The 18,581-nt window shown below is 54.7% G+C and overlaps 1 protein-coding gene across 1 annotated transcript; it reads right to left on the bottom strand.

The window, feature by feature from the left end:
• Nucleotides 1-3,344: 3,344 nt before the first annotated feature.
• Nucleotides 3,345-11,997, bottom strand: pcsk1nl (proprotein convertase subtilisin/kexin type 1 inhibitor, like). Its single transcript, XM_080183997.1, has 2 exons — nt 11,719-11,997; nt 3,345-4,322 (listed from the first exon to the last, which is right to left on the bottom strand). Exons 1-2 carry the CDS (start codon nt 11,794-11,796, stop codon nt 3,345-3,347), a joined length of 1,056 nt encoding a protein of 351 aa, XP_080040123.1. The 5' UTR covers nt 11,797-11,997.
• Nucleotides 11,998-18,581: the final 6,584 nt, after the last annotated feature.

Below are 18,581 nucleotides of genomic sequence, written 5' to 3'. Positions count from 1 at the left end.
TGGTCATCTGCGTTCCAGAACATGCCCCAGATTCGTGTGATGTAATCGCCCTGAACCCAAGGCAGAGGCCATTCAGCCCATCTCCCGCCTGTTACATGGGAACAGGAGGCCATTCAGCCCATCTCCCGCCTGTTACATGGGAACAGGAGGCCATTCAGCCCATCTCCCGCCTGTTACATGGGAACAGGAGGCCATTCAGCCCATCTCCCGCCTGTTACATGGGAACAGGAGGCCATTCAGCCCATCTCCCGCCTGTTACATGGGAACAGGAGGCCATTCAGCCCATCTCCCACCTGTTACATGGGAACAGGAGGCCATTCAGCCCATCTCCTGCCTGTTACATGGGAACAGGAGGCCATTCAGCCCATCTCCCGCCTGTTACATGGGAACAGGAGGCCATTCAGCCCCTCTCGGGCCTGTCTCACCAATTAATCAGATCGAGGCTGATCTGTATCTTAGCTCCCCTCCCCAACCCCGAGCCCCCTGTTGTGGACTCTCCCATCCACCAGAGGCGCCATTTCTCTCCGTCAACTCTATGGAATCCCTTCATCATCTTCGATCCTCTTCGATCAGATCACCCCCTCAATCAGAGTCACAGAGAGGCAAAGAAAATTACAGCACAGGAACAGGCCCTTCGGCCCTCCAAGCCTGTACTGACCATGCTGCCCCCCGACTGAATTAAAGCTCCCCTCCCCTCCCGGGGACCGTATCCCTCTATTCCCATCCTATTCATGGATTTGTCCAGATGCCCCTTAAAAGTCCCTCCTGTATCCACTTCCACTACCTCCCCCCGGCAACGAGCTCCAGGCACCCACCACCCTCTGTGTAAAATAACTTGTCTCGTACACCTTTGCCCCTTGCCCCTTAAACCTGTGCCCCCTGGTAATTGAGTCTTCCACCCTGGGATAAAGCTTCTGACTCTCCACTCTGTCCATGCCTCTCACAATCTTGTAGACTTCTATCAGGTCTCCCCTCAACCTCTGTCGCTCCAGTGAGAACAAACCAAGGTTCTCCAACCTCTCCTCATAACTAATGCCCTCCAAACCAGGGCAACATCCTGGTAAATCTTTTCTCCACAACCTTCTGGTAGTATGGCGACCAAATTGAACACTCTATTCCAAGTGTAGCCTCACTGAAGTTCTATAAAGCTGCAACCTGACTTACCCATTTTTAAACTCTGTGCCCCAATAGTCATAGAGATATACAGCATGGAAACAGGCCATTCGGCCCAACTTGTCCATTCCGACCATGTTTCCTAAACTGAACTGATCCCATTTGTCCGTGTTAGGCCCACATCGCTCTGAACCTTTCCCATCCACGTATCTGTCCAAATATCTTTGAAATATTGCAATTATAACCGCCTCAACTACCTCTCCTGGCAGCTCGTTCCATGTACCACCCTCCGTGTGGGGGAAAAAAGTTGCCCCTCGGATTTGGGCCGGTGTCTGTGGGAGTTTGCGCATTCTCCCCGTGCTTGCGTGGGTTTTCTCCGGGTGCTCCGGTTTCCTCCCACACCCCAAAGATGTGCTCTTGGGCTGATTGGTGTAACAAATTGTCCCTAAATTAGTCTCCCCCTCAATCTGGTTTCCAATGTGGGGTGCCGTAAGCGTAGACAAGGGTCATGGGTGGGGGAGGGGACTCTCAATGTTGAAATGGCGGCGGGGGCTCGTTGGGCCAAAGGGCCTGTTTCCCAGGCTGTGTTGTTCCTAGTTCTTCGTCCCTCTCACCTTAAAGTCGCCCTCTAGTTTTGGACTCCCCTACCCTGTGGAAAAGACATTAGCTACTCACCTTATCTAAGTTCCTCATGATTTTATAAGGTCGCCCCTCATCTCCCTCCGCTCCAGTCCCAGTGTATCCAGCCTCTCTCTGTAATTCAAAGCTTCCAGTCCCGGTAACATCCTTGTAAGTCTTTTTTTGCACCCTTTCCGGTTTAATCACACCCTTCCTATGCCAGGGTGACCACAATTGGCCTTACCATCGGAGCAGGAGTAGGCCATCTAGCCCTTCGAGCCTGCCCCGCCATTCAATAAGATCGTGGCTGATCTGATAGTGGATCAGTTCCACTTGCCCGCCCTCTCCCCATAACCCTTAATCCCCTTGTCTATCAGAAACCTATCTACCCGTGACTTAAATATATTCAGCGAGGCAGCCTCCACCACTTCAACGGGCAGAGAATTCCAGAGATTCACCACCCTTTGAGTGAAGAAGTTCCTCCTCAACTCCGTACCAATGTCTTGTACAGTTGTAACGTAACACCCCAACTCCTGTACCCAGAGATCTGACTGATGCAGGCAAGTGTGCGGAACGCCTCCTCCATGTCCCTGTCGATCTGTGACTCCACTTTCAAGGAACTAATAACTGGCCCCCCCCCAATGTCGAACAGAAGGACAACACTCCCCTCAGCCCTACCACTAAATGTCCTGCCCTGGTTTGTCTTACCAAAATGCAACAGCTCGCATTTATCTGAATTCAACTGCATCTGCCATCTCTCGGCCCACTGGCCCAGTTACAGAACCCTGACAGTGCAGAAGGAGGCCATTTGGCCCATCGACTGTGTACCGGCCACAATCCCAGCCGCGCCCTATTCCCGGAACTCTTATTTACCCCGCTAACCCCCCCCCAAAGGGGCAATTTAGCGTGGCCAATCCGCCTAACCCCGCACACCTTTGGACTGCGGGAGGAAACCGGAGCAGCCGGAGGAAACCCGCGCAGACACGGGGAGAATGTGCAAACCCCGCACAGATAGAGGTGAATCGAACCCGGGTCCCTGGCGCTGTGAGGCAGCGGTGCACACACTTTGGTGTGGGGGAATAGTCGAGGGAGGGCAGAACCCCACTGCCTCGCCCGTCCTGCGACGCCACCCTCCCCTCCCCCACCCACCCCCCCACTTCCCCCCACCCACCTGACTCCCACGTCCACTTCCTGGGGTGAGTTGGGGGTTGGGGGGGGAGGGGAAGGAGACGGAAGAGAAGGTTTTTGCAGTCCACACAAATCCCAAACGGAGGCAAGAGTGAACACTTTATTACGACGATTGACAACAAAGAATCACAAGATGGCGTGAGGGCCGCGAGCTATTCGGCCAAGGGGGGGGGGGGCTGCACGCACACCACCCCGCGCTGCGCACCCACTCCCACTCCCTCCCCACGAAATCTGGTGATCAGGACACAGAATCAAGGGGAAAAAAATAGAGAGAAATTTAGAGATTGGGGAGGATTCTCCCTCTGATTAAACAGCGGCCACCCCTCAGCCACTCCAGCCACTGACCCTTCATCTGGGTCACAATTAGAGATATAATATAGATCTATAAATATTCCGTTCATCTTCCGGGCAGTGGTTGGCACGTTTTAATCGGGCAGGAATTTGATGAAGCGCTCTGCAAGGTCTGCCCCCTGGTACCCCGCGTAGCGTCTGTTCCGGGCGAGGGTACCTGGCTCCGGCAAATGCCCCTCGATTCGCTTCATCCGCTGCAGGCCCTGGGCCTCCTTGGCACCCGAAGGATAACCGGCGCCCTCCTGCGCTCCCCCCTCCTCGTCCCCCCCGTCCTCCTCCTCCCCGTCAAGGCCCCCCAGCCGTTTGACGCGCAGCAGATTGGTGCGCCCCCCTGCGCCGCTGCCCCTCTCCTGGGGCAAGGCCCTCCTCACGCGCCTGGGGCCCGGGCCCTCAGGCAGGGAGGGCAGCAGGTCGCGGCTGGGCAGCCGCGAGGCGCCGGCGTCCAGGTTGGCGAGGATGCGGCCCACCAGGTAGCGCACGACCTGCTCCTCCAGCTCCCCGCCACCCTCCCCCGCCATTTCCTCCAGGCCCGGGCGCCCCGGGGGGAAGTAGGCCGGCTGGCGGTTACCGTAGCGACCAGCTGCCAGCTCGTCGTAGTCGGGGTAGCCGTTGCGCGGCTCAGGCCCGGCCTCGTTGCCGGTGACCTCGTCCCCGCCGCCGGGGTAGGCCTCAGGCAGGCCCAGCTCGCCCCAGGCCTGCAGCAGGTTGGCCAGGTAGGCCGCCTCCTGGTCTCGTCGCCGGCTGTCCTCCAGCAGTCGCTGCAGGGCCTCGCCCAGCCTCTCGTCGCCGTCCTTCCGGCCCCAGCCTGGCTTCACCTCGGCCTGGCTCAGCAACAGGCCCTGTCGCTCCAGCAGCTCCCGCTCCCGGGGACCGAGGCCCAGTCGGGCCACAGCCGCCTGGCTGGCCTGCGGTGCGTAGAAGGCCTCGTTGCGGACAGCCTCGGCGGAGGGGTAGGCAAACATCTCGCCCTCATAGGGCAACGCATCCCGTCGGAACCTGGCAACCACCAATCCGGTCTCTTCATCCACTGGGACCCTTGACATGGCCAGAGGCTAAAGGAGAGGGACAGAGAGAGAGAAAGAAAGGAGAGTTAGTAACAGGGCCCTTCAGAGACAATGAGACAACATCTAAATCTAATACTGTCCTGAACATTACTTAAAGAATTTAGTTTGATGATAATAGATTACCATTATTGGAGGGTCAGTGCTGAGGGAGCGTCGCACTGCGGGAGGGTCAGTGCCGAGGGAGCGCCGCACTGTGGGAGGGTCAGTGCCGAGGGAGCGCCGCACTGTGGGAGGGTCAGTGCCGAGGGAGCGCCGCACTGTGGGAGGGTCAGTGCCGAGGGAGCGCCGCACTGTGGGAGGGTCAGTGCCGAGGGAGCGCCGCACTGTGGGAGGGTCAGTGCCGAGGGAGCGCCGCACTGCGGGAGGGTCAGTGCCGAGGGAGCGCCGCACTGCGGGAGGGTCAGTGCCGAGGGAGCGCCGCACTGCGGGAGGGTCAGTGCCGAGGGAGCGTCGCACTGCGGGAGGGTCAGTGCCGAGGGAGCGCCGCACTGCGGGAGGGTCAGTGCCGAGGGAGCGCCGCACTGCGGGAGGGTCAGTGCCGAGGGAGCGCCGCACTGCGGGAGGGTCAGTGCCGAGGGAGCGTCGCACTGCGGGAGGGTCAGTGCCGAGGGAGCGCCGCACTGCGGGAGGGTCAGTGCCGAGGGAGCGTCGCACTGCGGGAGGGTCAGTGCCGAGGGAGCGCCGCACTCTTGGGGGGGTCAGTGCTGAGGAGCGCCGCACTGCAGGAGGGTCAGTGCTGAGGGAGCGCCGCACTGTGGGAGGGTCAGTGCTGAGGGAGCGCCGCACTGCGGGAGGGTCAGTGCCGAGGGAGCACCGCACTGCGGGAGGGTCAGTGCCGAGGGAGCGCCGCACTGTGGGACGGTCAGCGCCGAGGGAGCGCCGCGCCGTTGGAGGTCAGTGTGAGGGAGCGCTGTATTGTCAATTGAAATATATGTTCCCAAACCCTTCCTGTTGACTGATGCTCAATTTTGACCCAAGTGGCTGGAGACACGGATATAACGGCTGAATGTGTGTTACTACGTGTTGCCATGGATGGAGCGTGTGACAAATGTTACACCATCGCCACTAACACTTCGGAACAAAATGGCTGCCGCGTTGACTGACTCCACCCATCATCCCTCCCTCTGAGCCAACCCTGTCAACTGATAGGCCTGAGCTAAAGGGGTTCAGGGCACAAGGACCCTTCGCAAGTCTGTGTGGCAGTTGTCATGTAGCACACGTGACGACAGGTCCGTGCACAGCAAGATCCCGGTGCCAGCAGCAATGAGGGGGGGAACACCACACCTTTATCTTACAAAGGAGGGCTATCTGCTTGGAGGAGGGGGGGCCTGTTCGGTCCCCCCAGGACTTGGGGAAGAACTCGGACATAGCGCCGCGCCCCGACAGAGCGAGGGGCTATATAAATGCAGGGCTGGGTTTTATTCTATGAGATGGACGTTCCTTGGGGGGGCTCAGGTTGTCCCCGTGTTGCGATAAAACCATTCCCCCCTCCTCCCCTGCCTGCAGCGGTGAATGGACTGTGCAGATGGAGGGTTCGCAGCTTCTTGTAAAGATCGGCATTTTCACCGGTTGCCGGGTAACGTCCTCTGAACAGATGGGCCGCAGAGTGTGGACTTTGATATCAGCAGTTGACAAACACAATTAAACGGCCAATTGCGTCCATTCAAATGATTCTGCAGCCAAGCAATGGTATCCAAGGAGACTGAGGTTCAATATCACGGACCGAACTCTGTTACTCATCATATGTCTGCTTCTGAGTCACAAAGCCATCTCCCGCAAGTCCCGTTCCAAACTTATTAGCCCCATAAATCAGGCTGATATACCTCACTGCTGAGGGAGCACCGCACTGCGGGAGGGTCGGTGCTGAAAGTGTATAAAATAAGAGCTCCTGGTGTAGGGATATAAATTGCCGTGGATTGAAGATTTACTGGATAACAGAAAGACACAGTAAGCATATATGGCCCATTTTCTGGTTAACAGGATGGGATGACTGGTGGGCCACAGGGATCAGTGCGAGACCCTCAAGTTTTTACTTATATAAGGTGACTTTGGATGAAGGTAACATTGTTAAATCTGCTGCAAGACATCGATCGGTACGAGAGTAATTTGCAAAGGGGTTGTAAGGAGGCTACAACAGGGCAGAGATGGGTTTAGTGGTTGATCAAAGATCGGGCAAGTGGAGAATAATGTGGACAAATGCTAAATGGTCCATTTGTCTGGAAGAATAAAGAAGCTTATTGTCTAAATGGTGAGCGATTGTAAGCTCTGAGGTGTAGAGGGATCTGGGTGTCTGAGTGCATGAATCACTAATCCTAATACAGCAAGTCATAGAATGTTATCATTTATTATGGGGGGATTTGGAATGTTCGGGAGGCCATGCTTCAACTGTGCAAGGAATTGGTGAGACCACATCTGGAGTATTGTGTGCAATACGGGTGAGACCACATCTGGAGTATTGTGTACAGTACGGGTGAGACCACATCTGGAGTATTGTGTGCAATACGGGTGAGACCACATCTGGAGTATTGTGTACAGTACGGGTGAGAACCACATCTGGAGTATTGTGTGCAATACGGGGTGAGACCACATCTGGAGTATTGGTGTACAGTACGGGTGAGACCACATCTGGAGTATTGTGTACAGTACAGGCGAGACCACATCTGGAGTGTTGTGTACAGTACGGGCGAGACCACATCTGGAGTGTTGTGTACAGTACGGGCGAGACCACATCTGGAGTGTTGTGTACAGGTACAGGTGAGACCACATCTGGAGTATTGTGTACAGTACGGGGTCTCCTTATGCAAATATGTTGAAGAAGTTCAGAGAGGTTTTACTAAACTAATATCCAGAATGGGCAGGTTGTCTTATTAGGAAGTGTTGGACATCCTAATCTTGTATCCATTCGCTCTACGCTGTTCCCATCAAACACTCCCCGCTCAGGTACAGCACTGGGTTAGATACAGAGTAAAGCTCCTCTACACTGTCCCCATCAAACACTCCCAGCGTAGGGTTAAAATTGCAGCACCTTCAAAATTCTTGGGTTGAGTTAGTCCCAATTTTGTGTCCATTACTGTGGTTTGGATGAGGGTGTGACGTGAGAGAGAGGGGTGTAAAATGTGTGAGTGCGCATGAGAGAGCGAGGGAGGGGCAGAGAGAGAGAGACTGAGAGGTATGGAGAAGGGTGGTGAATCTCTGGAATTCTCTGCCCGTTGAAGTGGTGGAGGCTGCCTCGCTAAATATTTTTAAGAAGCAGGTTGATGGGTTCTTGATAAGAGAGGGGATTAAGGGTTATGGGGAGAGGGCGGGAAGTGGAACTGAGCCACGACAGATCAGCCATGATCTTATTGAATGGCGGGGCAGGCTCGAAGGGCTAGATGGCCTACTCCTGCTCCTATTTCTTATGTTCTTATGAGAAAAGCAGAGAATGAGAGTGACAGAGCGATAACGAGACAGAGAGAGAGAGAAAATAGAGAACAGGCAGAGAGACAGGGAAAGAAAGAGAGACAGTGAAAGACAGAAGGAGAGAATGGGTGAGAGACACAGAGAGAAAGACAGAGAGAGAGCGAGACCAGAGAGAAAGAGGACAGAGACTGAGAAAGAGAGACATAGAGAGACAGACAGAAGGAGAGAGAGAGTGAGAGACAGACAGAGAGACGAGGGCGGGGGGAACAGAGAGACTGAGAAAGAGAGACAGAAAGACAGAGAGAGACACAGGCAGAGAGACTGAGAAAGAAAGACAGAAAGAAAGAGCAGAGAGACAGAGGGAGACTGAGAGGAAAAGAGTCAGAGACTGAGAGAGACAGGGAAAGACCGAGAGTCTGAGCATGAGAGGCAGAAAGACAGAGAGAGAGAGAGAGAGGCTGAGAAAGAAAGACAGAAAGACTGAGAGGAAAAGAGGCAGAGACAGAGAGAGAGACAGGGAAAGACAGGAGAAAAAGAGGCAGAGAGAAAAAAAGACAGAGAGAAAGGACAGAGAGACTAAGGCAGAAAAAGAAGTGAAAGGCAGAGATATGTGTGTGGAAGTGAGGCAGTGTGAGAGAGGGGATTGAGCTGGGAGGGAGAGAGAGAAAGCGGATAACTGAGATATGAAGAAATGGTCAGTTTGTTAGATTCTGATTCTCTCGTCAGGGAATGAGTCATTTTCCCAGCTCAATATCTCCAGACGCCACATCATTCCCTGATGCAGTTAAAGTCAAGAGACAAATTATTCTCTATAAAACCCCCTCCAGAGTCACGAACTGAGAAACGTTGACAGGAATATTAGCTTTTTGTAACTCGCTTTGATTATTCCTGAGAAAAAAACCGAATCAATTGTGTCGAAGATTCCGGTTGGGAATATAGACTGCGGTAAATCGATCTGTTTATCATTGTAAATGTTGTAGGAATGTTAGATGGCCACCTGTTGAAAGCCTCTCCATTATTACTGTTACATAACCAGGGGCTTTGAGTGAAACTGGAATGGTCCGCGCTGTTTCAGACTTATGGTCACGTCCTCCCCAGAATCTGTTCCTGCATCCTGAGACAAACAACACTGACTACCTGGGCTGAGATCAGAAGGAAAAAGAAGGAAAGTGAGAGAGGAGAGAGATAGAGAGAGGGAAAGAGACAGAGAGAGGGAGAAGGAGAGGGAGAGACAGACAGAGAGAGAGACAGACAGAGGGAGAGGACCGAGAGAGAGGGAATAGACAGAGAGAGGGAGAGATAGAGAGAGACAGCCAGACAGAGGGAGGGAGAGACCGACAGAGAGAGGGGAATAGACAGAGAGAGGGAGAGACAGACAGAGAGAGAGAGACAGACAGACAGAGAGAGGGGAATAGACAGAGAGAGGGAGAGACAAACAGAGAGAGAGACAGACAGACAGACAGACAGACAGAGGGAAATAGACAGAGAGGGAGAGACAGACAGAGAGAGGGAAATAGACAGAGAGAGAGAGACAGAGAGAGGGAGAGATAGAGAGAGGGAAAGAGATAGACAGAAGGAGGGAGAGACAGAGGGAGAGACCGACAGAGAGAGGGGAATAGACAGAGAGAGGGAGAGATAGAGAGAGACAGACAGACAGAGTGAGGGAGAGACAGAGAGAGAGCGAGAGGGGAATAGACAGAGAGAGGGAGAGACAGACAGAGAGAGGGAAATAGACAGAGAGAGGGAGAGATAGAGAGAGACAGACGGACAGAGAGAGGGAGAGACCGACAGAGAGAGGGGAATAGACAGAGAGAGGGGAGAGACAGACAGAGAAGAGAGAGACAGACAGACAGACAGAGAGAGGGGAATAGACAGAGAGAGGGAGAGACAAACAGAGAGAGAGACAGACAGACAGACAGAGGGAAATAGACAGAGAGGGAGAGACAGACAGAGAGGGGGAAATAGACAGAGAGAGAGAGACAGAGAGGGAGAGATAGAGAGAGGGAAAGAGATAGACAGAAGGAGGGAGAGACAGAGGGAGAGACGGACAGAGAGAGGGGAATAAACAGAGAGAGGGAGAGAAGAGAGAGACAGACAGACAGAGGGAGGGAGCGACAGAGAGAGGGAGAGACCGACAGAGAGAGGGGAATAGACAGAGAGAGGGAGAGATAGAGAGAGACAGACATACAGAGGGAGGGAGAGACAGAGGGGAATAGACAGAGAGAGGGAGAGACAGACAGAGAGAGGGAAATAGACAGAGAGAGGGAGAGATAGAGAGAGACAGACAGACAGGCAGAGGGAGGGGAGACAGAGAGAGGGAGAGACCGACAGAGAGAGGGGAATAGACAGAGAGACAGACAGACAGAGAGAGGAAATAGACAGAGAGAGGGAGAAATAGAGAGAGGGAAATAGACAGAGAGAGAGACAGAGAGGGAAAGGCTGACAGAGAGAGGGAAATAGATAGAGAGAGAGACAGAGAGAGGGAGGGACAGAGAGAGAGGGAAAGACAGAGAGAGGGAGAGGGAAATTAGAGAGAGAGGGAGAGGCAGAGAGAGATAGAGAGAGAGAGAGGGGAGACAGAGAGGGAAATAGACAGAAAGGGAGGGAGAGACGAGGAGAGGGAGGGACAGAGAGGGAGAGACCGAGAGGGAAATAGAGGCGAGAGGGAGAGACAGAGAGAGGGAAGGGGGGAGAGAGAAAAAACAGAGACATTCACACTTGCAGACGGGAGAGAAACAGAGAGAAGGAGAAAGACAGAGAAGTAGAGAGACAGAGATTTACACACACATAGACACGGGGAGAGACAGAAAGATACACAGCGAGGGAGAGGGGACAGAGGGATACACAGAGAGAGAAAAAAGAGAGAAGTAGAGAGAGAGAGACAGAGAGGCAAAGGGTGAGAAAGAGGCAGAAAGAGAGAAGGAGAGAGACAGAGAGAGGGGGCGACAGAAAGCGAGGGAGAGAGAGAAAGGAATAGGGAAAGAGAGAGGGTCTCAGGAACAGCGGAGATGGGATGAGATTCACTGCGGAGAGGCTGCTTCCGACAGGGAGGTTTCAGCACCGCGGACAGCGGCTCCGAGCAGGAGCTCCGTCTGAACGGGGGGAGGCGCGGGGCGCAGGCTGGTGCCTGCGTTCATTCATCCTCACCCCCCTCACCCTCTCATAACACCCCTCACCCCCGACACCTCCTCACCCCCCTCACTCTCTTACAGACCCCCCTCACCCCCTGACACCTCCTCACCCCCTCACCCCCCTCACCCTCTCATAACACCCCTCACCCTCTCACAGACCCCCCTCACCTCTCACAGACCCCCCTCACCCCCTGACACCTCCTCACCCCCCTCACCCCCCTCACCCTCTCATAACACCCCTCACCCCCCTGACACCTCCTCACCCCCCCTCACCTCCCTCACCCTCTCACAGACCTCCCTCACCCCCCTGACACCTCCTCACCCCCTCACCCCCCTCACCTCTCACAACCACCCCCCTCACCCCCTGACACCTCCTCACCCCTCACCCTCCTCGACCCCCACCCTCACCCCCCTCACCCTCTCACAGACCCCTCCCTCACCCCTGACACCTCCTCACCCCCCTCACCCTCTCACAGACCCCCTCACTCCCCTCACCCCCCTCACCCTCTCACAACCCCCCTCACTCCCCTCACCCCCCTCACCCTCACACAGACCCCCTCACCCCCCAACCTCCTCACCCCCCTCACCCTCTCACAGACCCCCTCACTCCCTGACACCTCCTCCACCCCTCACCACCCCTCACTCTCACAACCCCCCTCACTCCCCTCACTCCCCCTCACCCTCACACAGACCCCCTCACCCCCGACACCTCCTCGCCCCCTCACACCCTCTCACAGACCCCCCTCACCCTCCTGACACCTCCTCACCCACCCCCCCCCCGCGCCCCCCCCCCCCCCCCCCCCCCAACTCCTCTCTTTCTGGCCAGTGGGTATTTTGGAGGAATTGCTTACCTTGCCGTGGGCTGGCTGGAAGGAGCTGAAGGTGATGCAGGCAGACAGGAGCAGGGAGCAGAGACCAGGGCCCATCATCCCGAGCTGGTAATGAGGCTGCCCAGGCAGACTGAGGAAGCAGGTGGATGGAGGAAGGTGAGCGGGGTTGGGGCTGAGGGGTGGGGGGGTGTTGGGGAGGAGAGAGAGGGAGAGGGAGACAGAGAGAGAGAGAGTGTGTGGCAGGGAATGAGAAGACAGCCCAGACGAGACTGGCTTACAAACAGCTGGGTGTGGGCATCACAGGCAGGGGGAGGGGTATAGCAGGGGGAGGGTATAGCAGGAGGAGGGGTGTACCAGGGGTGGGGTATACTGGGGAAAGGGTGTACCAGGGGGTGGAGTATACCGGGGGGGGGGGAATGGGGTGTACCGGGGGGAGAGGTCTACCAGGGGAGAGGGATCTACCAGGAGGGAGGGGTCTAATGGGGGGGGCAGGTCTACTGGGGGGCAGGGGGGGGTAGGGACTATCAGGGGGAGGGATCTACCAGGGGGAGGGGCGTACGAGGGAGGGGTGCACTGGGGAGAGGATTTATCATGGGAGAGTGGTGTACTGGGGGAGGGGGTGAAGTGATGAACCAGGGGGAGAGGGTTACCAGCGTGGAGGGGTGTACCGGGGGGAGGGGTGTACCGAGTGGGGTATACTAGGGAGAGGGGTGTACTGGGGCGAGGATTTACCAACGGAGAGGGGTGTACCGAGGGGGACTGATGACCCAGGGGGAGGATGTATACCGGGGGAGAGGGGTGTACCGGGGGAGAGGTGTGCCAGGGGAGGGGTATACCAGGAGGAGGGGTGTACCGGGGGAGGGGTGTACAAGGGAGCAGTGGGTTTACCAGGGGTAAGGGTTGTACCAGGGGGAGAGGGGTATACCGGGAGGACAGGGGTGTACTGGGGGGCAGGAGTTACCAGGGGAGAGGGTGTACCAAGAGGAGGGGTGTATCAAGGGGAGGATTTACCAGGGGAGAGGGATGTACTGGGAGAGGGTTGTACCGAAAAGGGACTGATGAACCAGGGGGAAAGGGTATACCAGGGGAATGGGGTGTACCAGAAGGGGGAGAAGGGTACATGGGGGTGGGGTGTACCCGGGGGAGGGGTGTTCCAAGGGCAGCATTATATAAGGGGTAGGGCTATACCAGGGGTAAATGTAGAGGTAAACCGGGGGAGTGATGTACCAGGAGGAGAGGGGAGTATAGGGACGAAAGGGTGTACCAGGGCAGAGGGGTGTACTGGGGGGATGGGTGTACTGGGGCAGAGGGGTATACCAAGGCAGAGAGGCGGACCGAGGGGAGTGGTGTACGAGGGAGGAGGGGTATACCAGGGGAGGGGGATGTGGCAGGGGGACAGAGGAGAGTGGTGTACTGAGGGGTGCATACCAGGGGAGAACAGTATACAAAGTGGGGTGTACAAAGGGGAGGAGTGTTCTGAGGAGGGATGCACTGGGGAGAGTAGTGTACCTGGGGAGAGGGGTATACCCGGGGGAGGCATGTGTGTACAAATTCACACACATACACACAGTCACATATACACACACACACTCACACTCACTCACATGCATTTGCACTGACAAGCACGCACCCACTAATCTTCATGCATACACACAAACATGCAGTGTTACATACACACCTACACTAACACACAGACACACACAGAGAAGTGTGTGGTTGCAAATTCGTAAATGATAAATGGGAACATTACTCACCAATTCAATTCACTCACATTGCACACAATCCCAATGGACACACTGTGGGAGGGTCAGTGCTGAGGGAGCTCCGCGCTGCGGGAGGGTCAGTGCTGAGGGAGCGCCGCACTGCAGGAGGGTCAGTGCCGAGGGAGCGCCGCACTGCGGGAGGGTCAGTGCCGAGGGAGCGCCGCACTGCGGGAGGGTCAGTGCCAAGGGAGCGCTGCACTGTGGGAGGGTCAGTGCCGAGGGAGCGCCGCACTGTGGGAGGGTCAGTGCTGAGGGAGCTCCGCGCTGCGGGAGGGTCAGTGCTGAGGGAGCGCCGCACTGCGGGAGGGTCAGTGCTGAGGGAGCGCCGCACTGTGGGAGGGTCAGTGCTGAGGGAGCGCCGCACTGCGGGAGGGTCGGCGCCGAGGGAGCGCCACATTGCGGGAGGGTCAGTGCTGAGGGATCACTGTGTCTATACTGATTGTCCCATCCTCCTGTATATCCAGCCTCTATCACTGGGGGAGTTAATCTGGGCCATTCCTAGCAGGATGTGGAGGGGGGGTGGCAGGGAGAGAGGGGGTGTGGTGGGTGGAATTGGGATCTTGCTGTGCACACTGTGGCTAACAGAGCAGTAAGTGGTGAAAGGTCTTCATATTGCAGCGATTGTGCTGGCGTCTCGGAAAGGTCACTTGCTGGTTAGCTTTGCGAATTAAATTAGACCACAAGGTGACATCCGTCTGATACGATACCCCCGAGGGAGTCTTCCGGATGAGTTTAATCACATCCAAAGCTTTCAGACAGGATTGCCTGCCAGGCCAGTAATGGCCACTTAGCTGTGAGGCTGGCCATGAGCTTGTGGGTGGGGGCCTGAGTAGGTGGGCAGAGGCCTGCTCCAAAACCACAGGAGGGCGAAAGGGGCATGGTGCAGGGACCACCACCCAGCCACAGCAGGAGCCTGCCAACTCTCACCAACAACAACCTGCATTTATATACCACCTTTCGCATAGAAACACTCCGCAAAACTCCTCATGGGAGGGTAAATCGGACAGAACCTGACCCCGAGACACATCGGGAGATGTCAGGGAGAGGGAACCAAAAGATCAGTTGAAGGGAGTAGTTTTTAGGGAGCGTCTTAGAGGACAGAGAGAGAGAGAGAGGAAAAGACAGAAAGAGAGACAGAGAAACAGAGAGAGAGAGACAATAGAGACAGAGAGAGAAAAACAGAAAGAGAGACAGAGTGTAAAAATTAAAAGAAAGAGAGACAGAGAAAAACAGAGAGAGACAGAGAGCAAAATAAAAGAAAGAGAGACAGAGAGAGAGAGATTGAGAAAAAGACAGAAAGAGAGACAGAGAAACAGAGAGAGAGAAAGAGAGAGATAGGAAAGAGACAGAGGGAGAGAGAGAGAGAGATAGAGGGAGATAGAAACAGAAACAAAGAGAGACAGAGGGAGAGATAGAGGTGGAGGGAAGGATGAGGGAGGACTGAGACAGACGGATAGAGGTAGACACAGACAGAGAGAGGGAGAAAGACAGAGACAGAGAGATAAAGAGAGGGACAGAGAGAAACAGAGAGAGATAGAGAACAAGAGAAGGAGAGGCAGAGATAGAGAGAGAGGGAGAGACATACAAACATAGAAACAAAAGCAGGGAGGCCATTCAGCCCTTTGCACCTGTTCTGCCATTCATTTTGATCATGGCTGATCATCAAATTCCATATTCTGATTCCCCCCCTTCTCCCCATATCCCATTGATCCTTTAGCCCCAGGAGCTGCATCTAATTTCTTCTTAAAATCACATAATGCTTTGCCTCAACTACTTTCTGTGGGAGTGAATTCCACACAATCACCACCCTTTGGGTGAAGAAATTTCTCCTCATTTCAATTCTAAAAGGTTTACTCGTTATCCTCAAACTATGACACCTAGTTTTGGTCTCCCCCACTATCGGGAGCATTCTTTCTGAATCCACCCTGTCTGACAATGGAAGAATTTTATAAGTTTCTATGAGATCCCCTCTCACTCTTCTAAACTCCAGTGAATATAATCCTAACCGACTTAGCCTCTCCTCCTATGACAGTCCTGCCATCCCTGGTATAAGCCTGGTAAACCTCCTCTGCACTCCCTCAAGAGGAAGAACCTCCTTCTTCAGATATGGAGACCAAAACTGCGCATAATACTCCAGGCGTGGCCTCACCAAGGCCCTGTACAACTCCATTCCTATACTCAAATCCTCTTGCTATGAAGGGCAAGATACCATTTGCCTTTTTTACTGCCTGCTGCACCTGCGCACTTGCAACAGGCAATAACCTCACATTTATCCACATTGTACTGCATCTGCCACGCAGATACCCACACCCTCAGCCTGTCCTAATCTCTGCATCCTCCTCACAGCTCACCCTCCCACCCAACTTTGTATCATCTGCAAATTGGGGGATATGTTCAGTTCCCCCTTCCAAATCATGAATATGTAATGTGAACAGTTGGGGTTCCAGCACAGATCCCTGCGGAATTCCACTCGTCACTGAAAAAGTCCCATTTATGCCAACTCTTTGCTTCCTATCTGTTAACCAGCTTTCTATCCATCTCGAGTGGGAGATAGATGGAGAGGAGGAGATGGAGTGCAGAGAGAGAGAAAGAGAGAGATAGAGACAGATAGCAAGAGAGAGATACACAGAGAGAAGGGGGAGAGAAAAACAGACAGAGATAGATAGGTAGAGAGAGACACGGGAAGGCATAGAGAGAGGTAGAGGGGTTTAGGGAGGGGATTCCAGAGCTTAGGGCTCCCCAGGCAGCTGAAGGTACAGCCGCCAAAGGTGGTCCGATGGGAATTACACAGGAGGCTGGAATTGGAGGAGGGAGATCTCAGAATGTTGTAGGAGGTTGGAAGAATTAGGGAGGGTTGTAGAGGCTGGAGAAGGTTAAAGAGATAGGGAGGGATATAGGGGCTCGAGGAGGTTACAGAGATAGGGAGGGCTGTAGGGACTGGAGGGAGTTACAGAGATAGGGAGGGGTGTAGGGGCTGGAAGAGATTACAAGCATAGGGAGGGTTGTAGGGGCTGGAGGAGGTTACAGAGATAGGGAGGGTTGTAGGGGCTGGAAGAGATTACAAGCATAGGGAGGGTTGTAGGGGCTGGAGGAGGTTACAGAGATAGGGAGGGTTGTAGGGGCTGGAAGAGATTACAAGCATAGGGAGGGGTGTAGGGGCTGGAGGAGGTTACAGAGATAGGGAGGGTTGTAGGGGCTGGAGGAGGTTACAGAGATGGGGAGGGTTGTAGGGACTGGAGGAAGTTACAGAGATAGGGAGGGGTGTAGGGGCTGGAAGAGATTACAAGCATAGGGAGGGGTGTAGGGGCTGGAGGAGGTTACAGAGATAGGGAGGGTTGTAGGGGCTGGAGGAGGTTACAGAGATGGGGAGGGTTGTAGGGACTGGAGGAAGTTACAGAGATAGGGAGGGTTGTAGGGGCTGGAAGAGATTACAAGCATAGGGAGGGTTGTAGGGGCTGGAGGAGGTTACAGAGATAGGGAGGTGAGTAGGGACTGGACGAGGTTACAAGCATAAGGAGGGTTGTAGGGGCTGGAGGGTGTTACAGAGATAGGGAGGGTCGTAGATACTGGAGGAGGTTACAGAGATAGGGAGGGGAGTAAGGACTGGAGGAGATTACAGAGATAGGGAGGGTGTAGGGATTAGAGGAGGTTACAGAGATAGGGAGAGTTGTAGGGACTGGAGGAGGTTATAGAGATAAGGTGGGTTGTAGGGGCTGGAGGAGGTTACAGAGATCGGGTGGGGAGTAGGGACTGGGGGAGGTTACAGAGATAGGGAGGCATGCAGGGACTGAAGGAGGTTACGGAGATAGGGAGGAGTAAGTCAAGGGTGAGAATTTGAAAATGTAGGAGCCGGTGAAGGTGAGTGAGTGCAGAGGCTGACTGGAATTTAACACTCCGTGTCAGGGGAAAATTAATGTCAAAGGAACATGCCACCTCCCCCCACCGCCTCCCCCCACCACCTCCCCACACCCACCCAGCCATTTCACTGAATCTCTCTTACTGTCCATTGCATTATGAAGAGTCTTGAGAGCCCCCCTATTGTTCCTGTACTTCATGGGGAAGCGGCCATCGCTGGCCAGGCCCAGCATTTACCCCCCCCCCCCAATCCCTAATTACCCCCTTGAGAAGGTGGTGGGTGAGCCGCCATCTTGAACCCGCTGCAGTCCCGTGTGGTGTAGGTACACCCACAGCGCTGTTAGGGAGGGAGCTCCAGGATTCTGACCCAGTGAAGGAACGGCCGATATATTTCCAAGTCAGAATGGTGTGTGTGTGTGTGTGGGCAGGTGGGAGGTCTTTGGAGGGGAGAGCTTGCAGGCGTTGGGTGTTCCCCATGGCGTCTGCTGCCCTTGTCTTTCTTGGGGGGGTAAGAGGTGAGGGGTTTGGGCGGCACTGTCGAAGGAGCCTTGGCGAGTCGCTGCAGTGCATCTTGGAGCTAGGAGGACCTTTGCAGCGTCAAGGGGGACACACCTCACCTCCAGGTGCCATTTTGAGTCAGCAGAATCATGAGTTCCTCACTTCCCCATCCCCCCCCCCCACCTCCTCCCATCTCTCGACTCCACAGTTCCCTGAGTCATCATCAGCTGCCATTGAAATTCACTCCCAAAGATTTGTGGGCTGGCGTTGCCAGGGCAACGATCCTTCATTATCTTTCTCGAAGACTGGAAATGGGTCCTGTTGCCAGGGTGATAAAGCCCAGAGCAAACAAGAGTCATTATTCTAGCTTGGAGACAGGGGACTGATAATAATTTCCCCATTGGCGCAGTCGCAGGTGGGTCACGTACGAGATATAGAAACCATAGAAAATTACAGCTCAGAAACAGGCCTTTTGGCCCTTCTTGTCTGTGCTGAACCATTTTTCTGCCTAGTCCCACTGACCTGCACTTGGACCCTCTCATCCATGAACCCATCCAAGTTTTTCTTAAAATGTGACCCCGCATTTATCCGGCAGCTCATTCCACACTCCCACCACTCTCTGTGTGAAGAATCCCCCCCTAATATTCCCTTTAAACTTTTCTCCTTTCACCCTTAACCCATGCCCTCTGGTTTTTTTCTCCCCCTAGCCTCAGTGGAAAAAGCCTGCTTGCATTCACTATCTATACCCATCTTATACACCTCTATCAA

This window comes from Carcharhinus amblyrhynchos, unplaced genomic scaffold, assembly GCF_965287045.1.
Source record: "Carcharhinus amblyrhynchos unplaced genomic scaffold, sCarAmb.v2.hapA scaffold_512, whole genome shotgun sequence".
Lineage (NCBI taxonomy): Eukaryota > Metazoa > Chordata > Chondrichthyes > Carcharhiniformes > Carcharhinidae > Carcharhinus > Carcharhinus amblyrhynchos.
The sequence above is the reverse complement of the archived record's forward strand: the minus strand, read 5'-3'. Positions and strand labels throughout refer to the sequence as shown.